Source organism: Chiloscyllium plagiosum, chromosome 25 (assembly GCF_004010195.1).
Source record: "Chiloscyllium plagiosum isolate BGI_BamShark_2017 chromosome 25, ASM401019v2, whole genome shotgun sequence".
NCBI classification, from domain to species: domain Eukaryota; kingdom Metazoa; phylum Chordata; class Chondrichthyes; order Orectolobiformes; family Hemiscylliidae; genus Chiloscyllium; species Chiloscyllium plagiosum.
The window spans coordinates 3,212,141-3,233,791 of NC_057734.1; the positions used below are offsets into that span (position 1 = coordinate 3,212,141).

The following is a 21,651-nucleotide window of genomic DNA, read 5'->3' on the forward strand; positions in this document are numbered from 1 at the left end:
TCACCCTCAATGCCATATCTCCGTATTTTCTGCAATAGCCTACCATGGGGAACCTTATCAAACGCCTTACTAAAATAATGTTGGTCCTATTTAATTTACCTGGAACTGGTTGAGTGCCCAAACTGTCTTCACAAAATATCTTTCACAGTCAGTGTACACAACACTTTTATTTGCATGCTTGGCATAGGTTAGATTTGAACTCTGCACCCAATGGCAAAATGTCAATATCTGGCCCATCAGACCATGGTTCCTATATATCTACTTTATCAGAAATCAATACTTGCACTGCAGTGACAGGATCCAAATATATTCAGCATTTATGTAAATTTACATGATAAAAGGGAGCTGAGTAGGAGCTTCTAAGAGGGTGAAATGGGCAGGAATCATTTCTAGCTACTTAACAACGGTCAGTACAATTATTATGGAAAACCTTTAGTAAGCTGGAAAAGCAAACACTGGGGTGGCTCTAGCACGAGACAAGTAAGCTACGCAGTTTTAAAATTTGTGAATAAAAATGGTCCGTCAGGACATACACAGCTGTGGGCAGCAAAAAAAAACCCAAACCAGATGTAGCTCTATTACACAGGAGAGTTTTGATGCAGAGATTGCCCTACAAGGAAAGATGGAATGGAAATTATTCCCTGAAAGGAGAATCATACAGTTTCACAGCATCGAAACAGACCCTTCAGTCCAACTCGTCCACGCCGACCAGATAGCCTAACCTAATCTAGTCCCATTTTGCCAGAACCTGGTCCATATCCCTCTAAACCCTTCCTATTCAAATACACATCCAGATGCCTTTTAAATGTTGTAATTGTACCAGCCTCCACCACTTCCTCTGGCAGCTGCCCCTTAGGTCCCTTTAAAATGTTTACTAAACCTATACCCTCTAGTTCTGAATTTCCCCACCCCAAGGATAAGACCATGTCCATTTACCTTAGCCATGCCCCTCATGATTTTATGAATCTGTAACTAGTTGAATGGAAAGTGTTAGGCCATGTTTGGAATAGTGTGCGCAATTCTGGTCTCCTGCAGCAGAATGATGTTGTGAAACTTAAAAGGGTTCAGAAAAGATTTACAAGGATGCTGCCAGGGTTGGAGGTTTTGAACTGTGGGGAAGAGGCTGAAAGCTGGGGTTGTTTTCCCTGGAGTGTCAGAGGCTGAGAGGTGACCGTATAGAGGTTTATAAAATCGTGAGGGGCATGGATAAGATAAATAGACAAGGTCTTTTCCCTGGGGTGGGGGAGTCCAGAACTATAGGGCATAGTTTTGGCGTAAGAACACAAAGATATAAAAGGGTCCTAAGGGGCAACCTTTCCACACAGATGATGGTGCGTATATGGAATGAGCTGCCAGAGGAAGTGGTGGAGACTGGCACAATTTTAACATTTAAAAGGCACCTGGATGGGTATATGAATAGGAAGAGTTTGGAGGAATATGGGCCAAATGCTGGCAAATGGGCCTGGATTAGGTTAGTGTATCTTGTGAGCATGGAAGAGTTGGACCATAGGGTCTGTTTCTATGCTGTATATCCTCTGACTTTATGACTACATTGATACATAGGAAGTTTCTGACAACATAGACATCCCAAGGAATCAAGAAACAGAGGACCGACCATTTTGAACAGAGGTGAGGAGAAATGTTTTCACTCAAAACACTGAATCTCTGGAATACTCTAACTGAGAGATGTTCAGTGTTTTGTATATTCAAGTCAGATTAACAGATTGTTGGATGCAAAGGGGTTTAAGAGGTATGAAGTTACTGTGGGAAGGTGGCATAAAGGTACAGGATCAGCCTTGCTACTTTAGAATAGTAGAACAGACCTATTCCTACCTCTGCTCTTAAAGGAAAAGTCAAAAGGAACATTGGCTTGTTTTTGTGGAAACACTATTCCACATCTCAGAGATATAAAGCTCCACAGCAGGATGTGGAGCTAACACTTTGGGATCATTGCAGACAAGGCAATACTGCCTATTCAAGTGGATTCCAACTATCTCAAATTAGCACTTGAATATTCTCTCTTGGGGGTCTTGACCAACAATTACCTGTTGAAATGATCAAAGGACAGAACAACACTTATTGACCATTTACAGGATCACAACATGAGCATGTTTTGCCAAAGGAAGTAATTCTGCAGCTATGGAGAAATTGAGACATCAACGAACACAGAAGGGGGAATGTAATTGGGACTTGATTATTTATTTCAGAAGTTGAATTTGGGGATGACAGTATCACTTAATTGGACTGTAGATGTGAGATTTTCAATGTTGTTGACTGAAAAAAATAGTTTGCAGCCAAGTTGGAGGTGGTTTACAATATGGTCGTGTGTAGAAATGGTACAGAATCATTTGTCTCAATCTTTATTTAGAATTTAAAAACTTGGCTCCTTTCATGAGGTTTGAAACTATAGAGACAATCAATAGGACTCAAATTGGACTGTTGCAAATCTGCTGATTCAAGCACTCCAAACTGGCTTCCAAGGAAAAGCAAAAAAAAAATTATACTGCTCATCTTGAAGGCAATTGAATAGCATCTAGTGACTGGGTCAGGGCACAGGAAAGTGCTGAGAATGTGCACTGCAAACAGAGCAGTCCAAACTAAATAACACTCAACTGTTTGATACAAACTACCTGAAGACTGAAGTCTTTTATTTATAGGATTTTCTTGCCAACATGCAACAACATGTTCCAGTACACAAGATTAGATTCCCTACAGTGTGGAAACAGGCCCTTCGGTCCAACCAGTCCCACCGACCCTCTGAAGAGTAACCCACCCAGACCCATTTCCCTCTGACTAATGCACCTAACACTATTTAGCATGGCCAACTCACCTGACCTGCACATGTTTAAACTGTGGAAGGAAACTGGAGCATCCAGAGAAATTCCACGCAGACACGGAGAGAATGTGCAAACTCCATACAGTCAGTTGCCCGATTGAACCTGGGTCCCTGGAGCTGTGAGGCAGCAGTGCTAACTACTGAGCCACCGTGCCGCTGCATCCCTTCCCCCCCCACCCCCTCGATGAATGCAAAAATAGGGATAAAGATGTGCGAATTTAAGACTGAGATGAGGAAGAATTTCTTCTCTGAATAGGGTTCCTTTCCACAGAATGTTGTGGAGCAGAGTATTTGAGCATACCTAAGAGATAGATAGCTCTTGATTTCCGGACTCAACCAGAATCTATAAGGAAACTGCAGGAAAGTGGATGCGAGAAATGCCAGATCAGCCACAAAGCCATCGAATGGCAGAGCAGGTTTTCAGGCCAAATAGGCTACTCCTGTACCTATTTCTTATAGTTTTATAAACACAAATCTATACAGTTATAATGGAAGACTATAATTTCCAATTGTTCCAGGAATGAAGGGACTTCAGTTTAACAGATAGGTTTGAGCAGCTGGGACTATTGTTTTGAGAAATCTGTGAGATGATGCAATCAAGGTATTCAAAATCATGAGGGGTCTGAACAGAGAAACCATTCTGAGAGCAGAAGGACAGAAAACTAGTGGAAATTGATTTAAGTAAAAGAATCAATGGTAATAAAAGCAAAACGAAATTTACACAGGATGGCAGGTGGTTCAGTGATTAGCACTGCTGCCTCACAGCACCAGGGACCTGGGTTCGATTCCAACCTTGGGCAACTATCTGTGTGGAGTTTGCTCATTCTCCCAGTGGGTTTCCTACGGGTGCTCTGGTTTCCTCCCACAATCCAATGATGTGCAGGTCAGGTGAATTGGCCACGCTAAATTGTCCACAGTGTTAGCTGCATTAGTCAGGGGTGTATATATAGTGTAGGGGGAATGGGTCTGGGTGAGTTACTCTTCAGAGGGTTGGTGTGGACTTGTTCGGCCGAAGGGCCTGTTTCCATATTATAGGGAATCTATTCGAATCTGGAGTTCACTAACTGACAGCATTGGGATTTAATCTTGGTATTCAAAAAGGATTTGGACAATTATCTGAATGGAAAGAAATTGCAGGGCAGGAGAACTAGCCAAGTTGCTCTGTAGCAGCCAACAAATGTGATGGCCAAGTGGCCTCTTCCACTGGTGTAACTGATTGATACTGTGGCAATGTCTACAGATACAGAGTTTCAGCAAGGTGATGCCACATTGCCTTAACTGTACAGTGTTGACAAATAAAGAAGGTTAAGCACAGATTTTAGTTATGCTTTAAAATGATAGAAGGGTTATAAAGACATGAATACAGAAAAGGTCATTGCTGCTAGTTAGGATGTCAATAACAGAAGGTGGTCATCAATAGTGTTTGACAGAGGTGGATTGCATTTTAAAAGTTGATGGTTTGTTGCAACAGGGTTATAAAAATGTTCAAAGTCAAATACTGCAGCTGCTGGAAATCTGAAATCAAAAGAGAAACTCTTGGAGAAACTCAGTAGGTCTGGCAGCAAGTGTGGAGACATAAATAGAATCAACCCCTAGAGTTCAATGAAGCACCCATATTGAACTGAGATGTTTCTCTCTCCATAGATGCTGCCTGATCTGCTGAGTGTCTCTAGCAATTTCTGTTTCTATACTGATCTCTGCTTCAGCCATTTCCTGTTACATTCTATCCTCTGGGAGAAGGTGGATGAAAACTTTAAAGTCAAAGTCAAACACAAAGCCAGTGGATATGAATTTGGATGGTCATAGCAAAGGCCACGCAAAAAAGCATACAAATCACCTTCAGAACTGCAAATTCCTTCACAGTAATTGAGGAACCTAGAAGCTTTTACATTAATAAGGTTGATGATGGGCAACAGATTTAACTTTTCTTGAAATGGTAGAGTTACAAGCACAAGCTGCATGGCCCTTCTTAAATCTAAATATTCACAGATCCTGGAATATGGTGCAAAATAGGAGACAAAAACACCCATTATAGGCACCTCAAGTGATCTATCAAAGAGGCTACACACATCAAACATTGGTGCTTAAAACTCATAGATCAATACTTCAGCATTACCTCCACCTGCCACCACAAACATTAACATCACTTTCACCTGGGATGCTGCTAAAGTGAAGGACAAGAGACATGAATGGTTTTCAGTCAAGCTTTTAATGAAAAGATTGTAAAATAAGAGTTTGATTGCTGTACATTAAGACTGTAACGTTTCTGAATGCTGAGTTCAGCATTCATTTGTCTATTTTTATTATATGACACATGACAATTTTGAGCTGCAAATAATGCAGCCCTGACCTGAATTCTAGCTTTTTTTTTTGCGCGAGAAAGTGACGATTTCAGAACACAAAAAAAAAGATAAATACTGTTACCCCAAGCTACGCAGTGGCAGGATGTGGAATGCTTGCCATGCAGTGACTTAGGATGAATGTGCATTGTGACAAGAAAGAAACACATTGTATTAAATACAACAAACATATTACATCTTCAATGCAAAGCCAATAGAGAAAAAAAAAATTGTCCAGTCTTTTGCAAATAATGTCTTCACAGGTTATGCGGTTTATGGCTATGTGGTAAGTCTCTGAGATTTTTTTTTCTGTAAAAGGTCCAACTTATACAGTTTCTTGCATATGGACTGAAACTTAAATGCAAACAGTGTGTACAGGATTCAAAAAAGAAATAAATACATTCATTACTGCAAATACATACATATATTGATAAAAAGAACACTGTCAAAAAAGTGTTAAGTTTGCACCATTTTTGTCAGAAAGAAGCATTCTGCTGAGGTCTGAGACTGTTGAAAGTTTACATGTAAACAATGAGATAAATACATAATTTTTGAGTCACATGAGGTTTTTTCATACTCATTAAAATGTGCTTTGGTTTAAAAATAGTTTCTTTTTTGTGAATTTGGGTATGAGCTTTATTTTTTATACAACTCTGATAACTTTCAAAACAAAAAGGAACACAAAAAAACATCAACAGGAACGAATGACTACAGCCTATATTTTACTTTTTTTGCATGAGCTGCCTAGACCTCATCCGAGGCTCTTTGTGTGTATCTGAAAACAAAAGTACCCCCTCCCTCCCCACCCCATCAAAATCTTAAATATGAAACTAGTGTTCTGCTTCTCATTAAAATACAGAAAATGTCTCGATACATTATGACATTATATAAATGTAGTTGAGATTACTGCACTGTGCAGGTGCTGAACAATCCCTGAATTATGAACCTTTTATTGTCACAGTTTGGAAAGTTTACCATTTTTTAAATTTTTTTTAAATTTTCCTTTGAATAAAAATCTATCAACTGCAATTCTACATAACTACTTGAAAGGAAAGCTCCTGTACAATACCTTCGCTGTACACAAACATAATGTCATACTCGTTTTAAGTGCTGAGAACGGTACTGCACTCTGTTCAATTGTTTGAGCTGTAATCACTAGTTTATTTAGATCTTCGTTTCATCCCAACATATATATATATTAAACATATATATTTAAAACAAAAGAAAACAAAAAAAAATCTTGGGAAATAAGGAAAGACCATGTGGACTTGCTCCAGTGTCCCCTCAGTAAAACAAACTGGAATATGATCACGTGCTGTCCAAGTCATTTTTGTCAGCCCAAATGCCAAAACTAAACGACTCAACTTGGTTCATTTAAGAAAGGGGCCCCTTTCTTGTGAATCCCCTCCTTCCTCCGTACCTACACTCGGTTTGAGAGGTCTAACCAAAAAAAAAAGATATTTTTCCATCAGGACTCATACAATGTTCAAACTGAATCAATTATCAAAACGTGAAATTATCATTTAAAAAAAAAACACAAAAACCCTAAACCAGCCCTATATATATATTATATATATATATATATATATTTGTTTAAAAAAGCTTTCTGTATCTTTGTATTAGGGCATTTTAGGCGCTATTGTGACAGATACATTGTAAACCTTTTCCAAAGTAGTTGGAAATCTGTTCCAATCAAAGCCATCAAAATCTGCCTCTGCGTGCCCTGATTCACTATAGTCTTTGTTTCTATGCAGCAATTGTGAATTTGGTTTCATCAGGAATGTACAGCTAAGAGACAAAAAGCTCATTATCCACACACCTTGCTGCCTTCACTATAACTTCCGTACCATGCTAACAATAATGGGTAGGCCTTTACTGGCTAGCAGACCTATGTAAACACCAGTTTAACTCTTTCCACGCCATGCAGTTCATCTTCTCTTGGGTTCAGCAGCTCACCAATAAAAAGCTATTGAAAATACAAGCCCCATTTCCCTTACCCCACACACCCTTTCCCACCCTCACCACGGAACTGGCCATTAACCAGTATGACTGCAGCAACTCTGAAGCAGTCATGACTTCGAGTGTATGGCTCAACATTCAAACACTGTACACTTTTAGATAATTTGGTCGAGGCAGATAAAACGTACAAGTCTTATCTGGTCTGGTTTGGGAAAAAAAAATCAGCCAACATTCGGATAGAATCAAAAAGAGCTGGGATGGACAATGTCAAAATGGAAATACTAAATCTTAAATTCATTGTTATTACTTTTTAAAGAGATCTATCCCCCTTTTCCCTTGCAATATTATTTGACTAAACCTTTTATTTCGTACTTTTTCCTTATAAATTATCATTGTGAAGAGGTAGCAAGCTGATAAGTCACTTCAACCAGACTTGTTCAGCACAGGGAGAGGAGCTAAACTCGGGAGGAAATACAAAGGAAAATGTACCTAAGGAAATAACAGCAAGTCCAGCCTACACCAAACTACCCCAGCTAGATCCTCAACTTTCCAGTTTAAACATTCACATAAAAATTACAAAAGGTCCTTACTTCTTAATAAAACAAGCACCTCGAAGCTTCGAGGATTCTTTTTCTTCCCCTAAACAACTATTGGAAACTAAAGACCCCGTTCCCCGATCAATCACCCACCCAACCCAGTTGCTCGTTCTCCCATTGAAAACATGTTGTAAAGGAGGCTGGAGAGATGCACACACACACACACACACACACACACACACACACACACACACACACACACACACAAAAATATATAATTGAGGTTGGAGTCTTTGGCTTATGTTGGTGAGGTATGCATTCTCATGTGGCTTATCAGGTTGCGTTGCTGCGTGAACTTGCCACCACAGATTTGACATTCGTAGGGCTTCTCGCCCGAGTGGACCCGCATGTGCTCGGTCAATCGGTACTGCCGCGTGAAACGCATGCCACACTCCTCACATGCAAAAGGCTTCAAGCCCAAGTGGCTGCGCATGTGGCGGGTCATGGTGCCCCGTTGGGTGAACATCTTCCCGCAGATGTTACACGGGAAGGGCCGGGACAGCCAATGGGTCTTCTCGTGTTGCCGCAGCGTGGAGGGGTCCCTGTAGCTCTTCTCACAGACTGAGCACTTGTAGGGCCGTGAGTCGCTGGGGTACGGCGGGTTGGGGGCAGCCAGGCCACCATCCACCTCCTCCTTCAGGTACAGTTCCTCTTCGGTGTGGCTCTCCACGTGGGCGTTGAGCTGCTCCGAGCTGGGGAAGCCCTTGCCGCAGGGGATGCACACGTACAGGTTGTCGCCGTACCCCGCTGGCTCGAAGCCGTCCTGGCCCGGCCTGTAGCCGTGGCCGCCACCTCCTCCTCCGGCCACTGCGTCCTCCTCGCCGCTCTGGGCGCTGTCCTCGCTGCACTCTCTGCCGTTCTCCTCCTCCCCTCCCTCCTCCTCCTCCACCTCATCATCCTCTTCCTCTTTACAGCGCACGGCGTGCTCAAAGTGACGCCCGGAATCCCGCTCCAGCGACTTGACCAGGGGACCCATGATGACCCCGTTGAGGAGCGAGGCCCCCTCGTCCCGGCAGTTGGCGCCCTCCGGCCTGCCATACACCTTCTCCTGCTTCAGCCAGGGGGCACCACCCCGAACCGCCAGGCGGAAGCCCTTGGGCTGTCCCGTGTCGGCCAGGATCTGGGCGTCAGAGGCCAGATCACTCCTCTCCGGGCAATCACTGTTCTCTGCTTTGTGAGGGTTGGCGGCGCCATCTTCGAAGGGGGCACTGTTGGTGGTAGAAACAGAGGCAGGATGCGGAGAGCCGCCTTGACTGCACTCTCCGAGCTGCATGTCTTCCTGAGACATGTGGGGAGGGACCGAGGGGCTTTTCTTGGACAGGTCCAGGCCCAGCATCTGCTCGTGCTCCCCCTTGTTGCTGTTGGTGCTGTTATTAGTATTGCTGCTTTTGCTGGTGCCGCCGTTCTGGCCGAGAGAGTGAGGGTTTCCTTTGTTCGAGCTAGCGAGGTACAACTCATCCCCGGTGACTTCCACCCGGTGCAGCTCCCCAGCCTGGAGCCTCTGGAGAGCCTCGGGGGAGCCCGAGTAGCGCGGCTGGATGACAGGGGCAGAGGGCAGCCGGTGCCCTCGCCCGGGTTTCCCTGGGCCTGGGCCCACCAGTTTGCCGTGCAAAGTCTTGCCGATGCGCTTCATCTTCTTCCTGCACACGGCGGCGAGGTCGTGGAGCTGGAGGTAGCTGGCCGCCGTCAGGAGGGCGTTAAAGTTCTGCTCGCTGGCCTGGTCCGTGCCCAGGAGCTTCCCGGTGTAGATAAAATCGAGGATCTGTCGGAAGATGGTGGCGTTGACCATATCAGTGTCCAGGTTGATCAAGTTGTCATGGAGCACGAGGGACTTGAAGTACATGCTACTGGCTGCCAGGATGTTCTTGTGGGCACGGAACAGGGCATTCTCCACCACAATGATAACGTCACAGAAGAACCCCTTGCTTCTCTGTTGGTTTAGCTGCAGCAGCAGTTGTTTGGCGTGATTTGGGAGCTCCATTTCCACCTCTAATTCCTCAAACTTTAACCACCTGGAAAATAAAAGCAAAATAACAAACATGCTTAAACGTTATTAGAAAAAGCATTGAAAAGACTTTATGCGCGTGCCCTCTCATCAAGTTGGTGTTCCCCAATACTTGCTGTTGGTGAGGAGTGGCAGACACGTCAATCATTTACCTGCAGATATCAATGCATGCTTCATAAGGATAGCTCATCAATGTTGGCCACATTCAGTTTCCTCTGCATAACACAGTAATTACTTTGGAGAAAGAGGACTGCAGATGCTGGAGATCAGGGTTGGGTGTGTGGCGCTGGAGAAGCACAGCAGGTGAGGCAGCATCAGGGACCGCATTACTGATGAAGGGCTTATGTCCAAAACATCGATTGTTCTGCTTCTGGGATGCTGCCGGACCTGCTGTGCTTTTCCAGCAACACACTTAATTATTACTTTGGGCTAGGGTAGTGCTGAGGATGCGTCTTCAAAAAGGGACCAATTTACTTGGCCCAAAGCTCACAATGTTTAATTAAAATGATGGGCTGAAAGGTCTTTATGGCACAGTGGCAGCTTCCCCACCTCTGGACCTGAAAACCTGGGTTCACGTCCCACTTGCCCCAGAAGTGTATCAGGGAAAAAGAAAAATCAATGTGATGTTGATGTGGTGTCGGCAGAAAAAGAATTGAAGGGCTCTTGTAGGGTCCATGCTTCTAAGCCAGGAGGCCCTGGTTCAAGTCTCACCGAATTCAGGGGGAATATCATAACACATCTGAACAGGTTGGTTATAAATATCGACAGCAGCAGCACAGTGGTACTGTCCCTACCTCTTGGCTTAAATACCTGGGTTCTGGTCCCACCTGCTCCAGTGGTGTCTAGTAACATCTCTGCACAGGTTCTCAATGGGCTGAATGGCCAAACCTCTCCTCCTAAAAGTGTCCAAAGTTGACCAGGCAGAATAGAGGGAGGCGATTTTATGGCCACTAATTTAGTGATGGATCGGAAGGTGGAGGGAGACACACTGAAAATTCTCTCCCCACTGCCACCACTACCCTGTAACTGTAACTACACCATTGATTATCACAAGTTTCTTCCATCCAAAATTTGGACACTTTCAAATGTTGAAATAAACATCACCAAAAGGTTTGGCAATATGGAATTAAACAGGATATAAATATATTGATGCACATGGATATCATCTGCAGATTAGGAAGTACTGAGATACACAGCTTTTTAGAAAATGCTTTGAAGAATAATGGTTGTGCAACAGAAATAGACAGTATAATCTCATTTTACCAAATGAAAAATTAAATGCTCATTTATTCAGCTTAACTCCACATGCTTTGTATAAAATTACATTTGGAATGTCCAGTTTGTGGACTACAGCTGCCTCCTCTTCATCATGGCCATGCAATCCCTTTCCACGCCCATCCCCCACCAGGATGGTCTCCGGGCTCTCTGCTTCGTCCTGAAGCAAAGGTCTGAACTGTCCCCACTCCCACACCACCCTCCTCCTCCTCACCCTCAACAACTTCTCTTTTAACTCCTCTCATTTACTCCAGACCAGAGGGGTGGTCAAGGGGACCCACATAGACCCTGGTTATGCCCGTCTGAGCAGTGGGGTGTGTGGAACATTTCTTGTTCCAGTACAATTCTGGCCCCACCCACAACCCTTTCCCCCATGTATCAATGATATCATTGGGGCTGCTTCCCTTTCTTGCCCAGAATTGGATTTTTGCTTCCAGTTTCCACCCCACCTTCACCTGGTCTCTCTCTGACTCCTCCTTTCCATTTCTCAACAACTGTTTCTATTCCTGGGGATAGACTGGCCACTAATATCCACTATAAACCCATCGACTCCCGACAGCTACCTGGACTATACATCCTCACACGCCGCTTTCTGTAAAGACACCATTCCATTCTCTCAGTTCCTCAGTCTCTGTCACATATGTTCCAATGATGCCAACTTCAACAAGGGAGCCTCCGAAATGTCCATCTTCTTCCTCAATTGAGGATTCCCCTGCACCGTTGTTGACAGGACCCTCAACTGGGTCTGACCCACCTCCGGCACTTCTGCCCTCACCCCCTCTCTTCCTTCCTGCCATAGCGATAAGGTTCCTCTTATCCTTACCTACCAGATCCACCAGCATCCACATCCAGAAGATCATCAGCTGCCATTTCTACCACCAGACACCGATTCCCCTCCCCTCCCTTGTCGGACTTCCACAGGGACCATTCTCTCCGGGTCACCTTTGGCCCACTTGTCTTTTACTCCCAACAGCCCCCCACATCTTCCCCGCAACCACCGAAGGTGTAACACCTGCCCATTTACCTTCTCCCTCCTCGGTATCCAAGGGCCCAAACACACATTCCAGGTGAAGCAGCACTTTACTTGCACTTCCCACAATCTAGTCTCCTTCATTTACTGTTCACACTGTGGTCTTCTATATATCAGGGAAACAAAGCGTAGACTAGGTGACCACTCCACAGAACATCTGCAAAAAAGAGCTGCCAGTTGCCTGCCACTTTTACACAGACATAAACCCAGGGCCTATGTCGGTCCCCTTGGCTACCCCTCTGGTCTGGAGTAAATGAGAGGAGTTAAAAGAGAAGTTGTTGAGTGTGAGGAGGAGCTTAGCCAAAGGAGGAGGGGGGGTGGGGACAGTTCAGGCCTTTGCTCCAGGACGAAACAGACAGCCCTGAGACCATCCTGGTGGGGGATGGGCGTGGAAAGGGATTGCATGGCAATGACGATGAGGAGGCAGCTGAGAGCAAGATCTGTCTCAGGCTTGGTGCAGTGCTTCAGAGAAGCTCAGCACAAACTGGAGGACCACCACCTTATTTTCCACTTGGGGTCCTGCAGCCCTCCGGACTCAATATAGAGTTCAATAATTCTAGGGCCTGAATTCTCCCATGCCCTAGTCCCCAATCCCACACACATCAGGCCTAGTTATCACATAGTCTGCCATCACACACTACCTATTGTTAGTTACTGACAGTCTCCATTAACAGCTATTCATTCTCCTTGCCAGATCATTATCAAATCCTTTGTCTGTCCAACTGCTCTCTTCGGGTTCTACCCCCACCTATCATTTATTTCTTATCCCCTACCCCCACCCTACCTTCTGCATATAAATCAACATTTTCCTAGCTACCCGTCAGTTCACCAGGCCTGAAATGTTAATTCTGATTTCTCTGCGCAGATGCTGCCTGACCTGCTGAGCTTTTCCAGCAACTTCGTTTTTGTTTCTGATTTCCAGCATCCGCAGTTCTTTCGGTTTTAATATTGGAAGGGTCACTGGCTTTTTCCAATATTTGGTATCGGTTACTTTAAATCAGATAGCTTATGTAAATCGTTGCTCAAAATAGAGTCACAGATGTACAGCATAGAATCAGACCCTTCAGTCCAACTCAACCATGCTGACCAAATATCCTAAACTAATCTAGTTCCTTTTGCCAGCATTTGGCCTATATCCCTGTAAACCCTTCCTATTCATATACCCATCCAGATGCCTTTTAAGTGTTGTAATGGTATCAGCCTCCACCACTTCCTCTGGCAGCTCATTCCGTATACGTACCACTCTGTGTGAAAATGTTGTCCCTTCGGTCCCTTTTAAATCTTTCCCCTCTCACCTTAAACCTATGCCATGTCAGCAGGAGGTTCTGGGCCTACTGCAGGACTTCAGCACATAACAGAATCAGATAGTTCAGTGGGATACTCGAACGTCCCCACAGCTTTCAGACAGTTAAATTACACTGGTCAACCATGCAGCCATGTCTTTCATAGTTCAAACTCAATGAATGGCCTGGTTTGGTGCCATCTTACTGACCTGATCGAGCTAGAGCATCTCCAGCATACTTACTCTTCTCGCTCTGTACCTCTCCACATTTATTGCCGATCACTACCTTGTGGAGAACTTGCAGATTATTGTTTTATATTGAAGGCACAAGCTATGTGTAAATTTTTGGTTGTTATTATTGAGGGAGTACTGCACTGAATGAAATCTCAAAGAGACCCTACAATGAGGTGCATGTAAAAAAAAACCACAGCACTTTTCATTAAGAGACTCTTGCTATGTCCACACCAGCAGCTCTCTTCATGAATGCACCAAAATCGACTGGTTATTTACTTCACCGCTGTCTACGGGACTGTACTCTGTTCAAAACGGTCACTCACTTTCCTACAAAACAGGGAACATGCTTCTGAATTTATTTAGGACATGGTAGCAGAGTAGCAAATGGGGAAGTATTTCCCTTATGTGATGTGATTTCAGATCTTTGAAGCGCTTACTAAGGTAATACAACTCTGTCTTGAATACCCAAAAACCATAAGCTGCACTCACAAAAAAAATCCCCCAAAAAAGTTGAAAGTTGGACAGTAAATTTATATTGAAAAACAACTGCTTACAAGTCACATGCTCCAATTTCAACATCAGCAAATTGTGTTAATAAAGTGTCTTTAATATAGCAAAATGAGCTGAGGTACTTTGTGAAAGCAGTAGCATATAGATTTTGACATACTAGGCACAGGAGAGCTAGATGCTAAGGAATGGCACAAGAGGAAAGCATACAGTAAAGCAAAAGGTGTAATATGAAAATTCCAAAGTTTAGGGTCTTGGCTGTTGACCACCAGTTGTAGGGTGATTAAAATTGGGATGCTCAAGAGGCCAGAATTCGAGGTGCACAGATATCCCAGTATTGCAAAAGGAGAGATTATCAAGAAAAAGCAGCCAAAACCTTGGAGGAATTTGAAAATAAGGATGTGAATCTTAAAAGTTGAGGAAATGCTTAACCAGGATTGGATGTAGTCGACAAATCCAAATGTGAATGGACCTTAGTTCCAATTAGAATATGGATAGCACAAAGTTTTGGGTAACTAAAGATAACTTCTTTACAAAAAGGGAATACTACACTTTAAAATAAGTCTTAGTTAAGGATGGCCCTTGGTATGGACAATGCAAGAGACCATTCAGAAGAGTGCTGGAATAGTCAAGCGTGGAGATCGCAAAGTCATGGATGAGGTTTTATCAGAGATAGGGATGGAGTCAGAGGATGTTATGAATGTGCCTTTGTGATTCTTTTTAAAAAGGGGGGGAAGAAACAGTTCAGCTTACAAACTTCATGTTGCTTCAGAACATGTACATATGCTATGGTTAACCAAGAGTATCAGTTTTAGTCATAGTGGAAACGCTTTCCATCACCAAACAAATTTTTAAAAATTTAAATCAGATTTAATAATGAACCTCCAATCGGTGAATAAATAGGTACTTTGCAAAGAACAGAAATGGTTGAGAGAGACAGGACAATGTGTTTCACAGACAACCAAGTCATAGTGACTGAGTGCAGTGTCAGAAAACATGCACAGCAAGATCCCATAATTATTTTACTTCTGCAGTGACATTGGTCAAGGGAAGAATATTGATCAAGATTAGAGAAATACTGAAATTAAAATAAACTCTCAATGCTGGAAACACTCCGGTACTCACTAATCTCAGATGCTGTCAGGCTGGTGGAGAGTTGCAGCATTTTTAGAATGGATTCCCAGCGGCACTTCCTTACCAGAAATCTTTTGGGGGCTGCCATCTTCCCCAACCATAGCAACTGGAACAGTCAGAAATTTAATGCCTCATGAAAACTGCAAATCAAATGATGCTGTGCTTTCCCAGTTCTGCCCCACACAAGCTACAAGCTCCAGTTATGTCTGAATCCACAACATCTGAGGTGGATGTATCTTACTGACTTCTGCAACACAATCAGACTTCTCAGCCCAATACTGTGTTGGAGTTTATGCTTCACACAAGCCACCTGCTGCTTTCCTCATCTAACCCATCAATATATCAAAAGCAGAGGCTGACGATATACTCTCCCAATCACCAGCACCAATATCCATATGTTCATTTTCAAAATTGTAAGTAACAGACCTCACCTCCCAAAAAACGTAAAGACAGCAGAGACACGGGGTGGAGAAGGAGAAGGGTACAAGCCTGTTAGACACCTTTTCAAACAACAGTAATTAATTAATTAAGACTGCTGCTTCGGAAACAAATTCAGCTGTTCTTTAGCCTTTTATGGTGTTAGCTAAAACTTCTTGCTGAGTCAGTTTTGCTCTGTCACAGACATGCTGGTGCAGAATATCCTATCTGAAGTTAAGAAAATGTAGAATCAGTAATTTCACTGACTATTCTAATACCCCAAAGGAAAAAACGCCAAAACAGCCAGCATCTTCATGTTTCTTCTCTAATTTAATCAAGACATTTTAGACATCATTGAACCATGGCAAGGATCCTTCATATTCACCTTGCCTCACAAGGCGGGAACAGACATAGGACTGCAGCTTTTTTGACCATCCACTATTGCATATAAAAAGAGTTAAAAAGGTTGTTTAACCATTTAAGCATGTTCGCCATTTTATCAGCCTAAAAATATGACAAGCATCGCCAGAGGGTGAAAGCATATCAATATAAAAGAAGTATTTTTTAAAAGCACTGATACAGCCCTGGTGTGTTTTTGGTGATGTCGGAAATAATTTCAGAAACGTAGAATTTTGTAAAGATTTTTAAATTCGGGCGGTCCATAAAAGAGCATACACGCATACGCACACCATGCATGAAATACTCCAACTGAAAAATAAAATGCTCAAAAAAGGCTCCTCTCATTTTAAATGTTTTGAATGAAGCACAAAACTGCCATTGAACCGCGTCGTAGCACTGGCTGATCAATCAAAAGGCCTTCTCTTCTCAAGCTGAACAGCTCGATCACATGGTTAACAGACAAGGAAGCACTCTTGTCAAACCTCATTCAGTCGCCCTACAAGAGCAACCCAAAAGATTCCTCAAAACAAATCTTACAAAAAGGTTTCACCCAACAATTCATGGGGCTATGTTTACCTGTGCAACTACAGATACCCCTCACATGCATGACAGACAAAATCTGTGCAACAATATGTATATATATGCACCAAGTTGCATTTATATAGTGCCTTTCATGATCACAGGAGTTTTCCAAATGCTTCACTGCCAGCAAACACTTTTGAAATGCCAGTCACTATTTACCTATAGGAAGCATGGCAAGATCCTATAACAGCAATGTGATAAAAAGAGGAGGTCACCTGCTCATGGTGTTGCTAGATGATACAACATTGGTTCGATCACCATGGAGAACAACCCAGCTGGTCAAATAAATATTTTTTACATTGACAGCAGGGAGCAGAAAGACCTCAGTTCAGCATCTCATCCAAAAGACAGCCACTGACAATTCAGAACTCCCTCTGTTCAACTGAATGCCAGCCCTATCGTCGTTCTCAAGTCTGCAGAGTGGAATGTGAAAGCACAAACTTCTGACTAAGAAAGAGAGAGTTACCCACTGAGTCATGGCTTCCATACATTTACACACTACTGTACACTCACAGAGGCACATGTACCTTTTAAAAACACTCTCATGGGGTATGTGAGTCACTGACAAAGCCAGCCAGCAGTTTTTAAGCCATCCCAGATTGCTTGGCTTGCTGGGCCTCTTCACAGGGAAGCCGAATACATTGCTGTGGGTCTGGAGTCAAGGCTAGACCAGGCAAGGATGGCAGATTTCTTTTCCTAAAAGCGATGGGTTTTTACAACAAAAACAGAAATTGCTGGGGAAGCTCAGCAATTCTGACAGCACTGGAGGAGAGAAATCAGAGTTAGCGTTTGAGTCCAGTGACTCTTTCTCAGGGGTTTTTATAACCACAATTTTGTGGTCACCATTGCTTAGAATAATCGTCAATTCTACATTTAATTAATTTTATCCACAGGAAGTGAAACAGTGCATCCAGAACATTACCCCAGGCCTCTTACTAGCCCAGTGACATTCCACTGCAACACCCACCCATGCACATGATACCATGGCACTATATTAAATAAAAAATGGATATTTGTCCTGGGGACACAGGCGTGTCCACATTAAAAGCCTACATATACATACACCCATACAGTGCTGTTTACTCCACATTATCAATGCAAATCTCAACTCTTCAACGTTGTAATGAAGTTAGTTATCACACCTTTCTGCGATATCTTGGGACCTGGGTGCATCGATACTATACCTCAACAATCATCCCACGATTTATGATGTACTGAATGGAGCAGAGGAAGAAAATGAAGAATATTCACAGAGAAAAGTTGACATGTGGGCACAAGTAACACACCTTTCTTAAAAAAAAGACAAAAATGAAATAAGTTAAATATTACGCTGAAACTGAGCCGGATATGCCAGACGCTTGCTATGATCCTTAGTGTCTGGCAGGTTGGTTTCCCAGATAATTAAAGTTAATGGACTTAAAGTTGGCAATTCTGCAAAATTATTTTCAATAGGTTTCCCTGTGGCATTTTGAACGCCTCCTTCAATTATTTAACAGTTTGACAGCAAAGCAAGATGATTTATCAGTGCTCTTCTATAGTTATTTTTAATAACTGACAGTAATTATGCATTTGAACGCGAACCAAAATATTCCCAACAGCTATTTAGTACGTTAATACTTTGAAGAAAGGCATTTATCTATGTATGATGAAGTATAAAGGTTTCGAAATTAAAGCCTTAAAATTCAGAAGGTAACAGGATCAATAACAATTTGAACTAAAAGACGACTGCTCCCTTTTAACGATATGCCAATCTTCCCTATTCCTATCTCCTCCAGCCCCTCCAAATCTTGATTGAATCTCCAACGTTTGTGGCTTCATCATTGGTAGCTTTGCTTCTAGCCACCGACTCTGTAACCCCCTCCCCATCATTTCCTGTTCTGCACCTTAAAGTCTTCCTCTTTCCTGCCCTGGTGTTCCTTTAATGGGGCTTGGCAGTGTACGTTGCTTACTAATGCTTTTCTGAAGTGTCTTGGGATGTTTCATTACACTGTAGAGGCACCTTTGTTGAACCTTTCTCCTGGGAGATGTCTAAAGCCCAGGGCTACAGAATGTTTTCCAAAAGCCTCCCGAGAGATCGAATTGTCAAGCAATGCAGGACTCAGGGATCAGATCAGAGCCAACTCTCAGTGTTCACCGTTCTATTGCAAACTGATGAACAACAAGGGGATTTAGCCAACTTTGACGTGAATCATGAAGAATAATTACTCTCTCCAATCTGCCTCTCATTAAAACAAAAAACAGCTCAGGAGTTTGCACTTTCTTCCTGCTACCTGCCTGTGGACCAGCAGTGGACTGATGACCTGTTAGAAAGGAATCCAAGGGAGTGGAAGAAACACAACAAAGTGGGACAGAAAAATATCTCAATTATAAATGAAAAGGAATGCCATTCACATGCAGTTAAATTCACGCGTGCAAGTGCACGACAGAACTGTTACAGCGCAAAAGGAGGCCATTTAGTCCATCAATTCTGGACTGGCTCTCTGAATGAGCATTGACTTAGCTTCATTCTCCTACCTTTCCCCCTTCAGCCATGAATGCTGTTCTTGATACATAAATTATTCCTTGGTAGTACAGAACCTCAGCCTTGTGAAAAACTGACAAGTTGTCAAAGCTTTTGGTTGTGTCTTCATTTCACTACAAGGAATAGATTTGGTGACGTCCCCCCCCCCCACAGACTGCTTCCTGTGTCCTAGTTTCTGATGAGGGATAGATTAAAAGCTTTGACTTTGTCCCATGTGAAGCAATTTTTTATTTGTTTCCATTTAAATAATCATTCAATACCCTAGCAAATGCCTCAGTTGAAACTGCCTCCGTCACATTTCCAAACAATGCATTCCCTACCCCAATGTTTCTTCTCACAAGAAATTTCTTTATAGCTGTGCTCTCTCATTCTAGATCGTTTTCCGGAGTCTCAGATGTCTACAACACACAGAAAAAAGCCATTTGGCCCGTCGATTATGCAATGGTCAAGAACAAGTACCTTTCTCCCTACCGAAATTGTAAACCAAGGTAACTACGGATGGTGTAAATCAGAAAAAGTTTTGAGGAAGGGCCACTCGACCCGAATTGCTAATTCTGGTTTCTCTCCTTGGATGCTGTCAGACAAACTGAACTTTTTCCAGCAATTTCTGAACAGGAAGCTGTCCAGCCCTCTGGTTCACGATGTTTGCCGAACACTACCAAGGGCAAATTAAAATAATGCCCTAGATCTATAGCCTTCCGTTCATCCCATACGTATACTCTTTTGTTTATCTCTACCTACTCTGTCCAGACCCCACGGTACGTTGACAACTCCTGCCAAAGCTCCCCTTAAAAGGTTTATATATATAAAAAATATTTTTCATCAACCTGTTCAGAGTTGCTATCAGACACCTCTGGAGCAGGTGGGACTTGTACTCAGGTCTGCCGGTCCGGTGGTCGGGGCATTACAACTGTACAGTCCTAATTTCTCCACACTACGTTCACAGCTGAAGTCTCTTGTTGACTAGAATTGTCTGCTAAGGCTCTGTACCACCCACCCCTCCTGATTTCTACAAATAAGGCGGGGCGGGGAGGAGTGTGGAGAGATACCACAACTATCCTGTTTAAAAAAAAATCAACAGCGAGAGAGAGAGAGAAAAAAACAAAACAGAAGTCATACCGGACTTGAAACGTTAACCCCGTTTCCTCTCTCCACAGAAACTGCCTGACCTGTCGACTTTCTCCAGCACGTTGGCGTGTTCATGTCATTTTGCGACTGCACAGAGCCAAGCGGATGGACAGATAATCGGGCTTCATCTGTTATGTGGTGGCGAGTCAGGAGAGTGGGACACACTCAGGGAGAGCTATAAATACCAGGAGGTCTCACTGCAGACTATCCTGAACGACTTTCACTCAGTCAGTGCATAACACATTAAAATCCAAAGTCTTTTTTGACCTTTCACTCACTCTGGCGAAGTGAGGAAGTGGGTGATCTACCAATGAGTAAAATCCTCCCCACCGAAAGCTAATTAAAGCAACTGTTCCCTCCAACAGATGTAAAAGCGCTAAAATACAAACAAACTTGAAGCGGACAGTTTCAACCCCAGCGGCAGTTCAGAGGGAGAGGCGTTGACTTGTACTGCAACTCTTGGGGGGGGGGGATAAAAAAAAAGGCCTCCTTCATTCGCTGCTCAGCTTTGGGGTTTTCTGGTCGAACCAGCCGAACTGGTTAACTCACAGCACGGCTTGTACGAAATAACGCGTGTGGTGAGGCCGTTCCCTATTCTGGTTGGTGCACACCAGGGCTAGCAGCGGCTGAGATCAGGAATGAGGTTAGTGATTAACGAGAAATTGCTGTGGCCGGGACATGTCAGCATCCAGGAGGCAGGGAGTAGTATACTTGTCCAATTCTGTACTGCACAGTCCTAATTTCTCCAAACTACGTTCACAGCTGAAGTTTCTTGGCTCTCCCAATCCTCTCCACCTGACCACACTGTTCATCTCAAGCTGCTATTTTCACATTTCCACTGTGCTAACGGGACAGGCTCGGTGTTCTACTTGGGGGTCCCCTCTCCAGTGGCTTCTGACCCTAATTTACTACAAAACAAAGCAATTTGGAATTGCAACATTCTCTGCCATGCTTCCGGCTCCCCGGTGGTAAGCTTGAGCATTTCAGGCTCTGTACTGCCTCTGGCCAGTCCATGTTGGAGCTGCTCGACTTGGGAGCCTATCAGTAAGCAGAAGAAAGATTAGATTCTCTACAGCATGGAAACAGGCTCTTCGGGCCAGCAAGCCCACGCTGACCCTCCGAAAAGCAACCCACCCAGACCCATTCGTCCGCCCACATTTACCCGTGGCTAATGCACCGAACAAAATAGGTCAATTGGCCATGCTACACTGCCCAATCTGCACATCTTTGGACTGTGGCGGAAACCGGAGCACCTGGAGGAAACCTACGCAGACAGACAGATAAATGCGAAGTGCTGCATTTTGGGAAACAAATCTTAGCAGGAATTATACACTTAATGGTAAGGTCCTAGGGAGTGTTGCTGAACAAAGAGACCTTGGAATGCAGGTTCATAGCTCCTTAAAAGTG

The 21,651-nt window shown here is 43.5% G+C and overlaps 1 protein-coding gene across 13 annotated transcripts in view; it reads right to left on the reverse strand.

The window, feature by feature from the left end:
• Nucleotides 1-21,651, reverse strand: part of hic2 (hypermethylated in cancer 2) — a 149,230-nt gene that overhangs the window by 62,234 nt on the left and 65,345 nt on the right. For 5 of the 13 annotated variants that reach the window (XM_043715362.1, XM_043715368.1, XM_043715371.1 and 2 more), the window contains one exon: nucleotides 7,903-9,742. The exons of 1 other annotated variant lie outside the window; for it this stretch is intronic. In XM_043715362.1, coding sequence (XP_043571297.1) covers nucleotides 7,969-9,742 — 1,774 coding nt within the window. In that variant the 3' untranslated portion in view covers nucleotides 7,903-7,968. Of the gene's footprint in view, nucleotides 1-7,902; nucleotides 9,743-9,887; nucleotides 10,040-15,188; nucleotides 16,617-16,810; nucleotides 16,835-17,122; nucleotides 17,289-19,109; nucleotides 19,918-19,943; nucleotides 20,115-20,235; nucleotides 21,064-21,651 lie in introns of those variants that run through there. 7 more of the 13 variants (XM_043715370.1, XM_043715366.1, XM_043715361.1 and 4 more) reach the window with 7 other exon arrangements.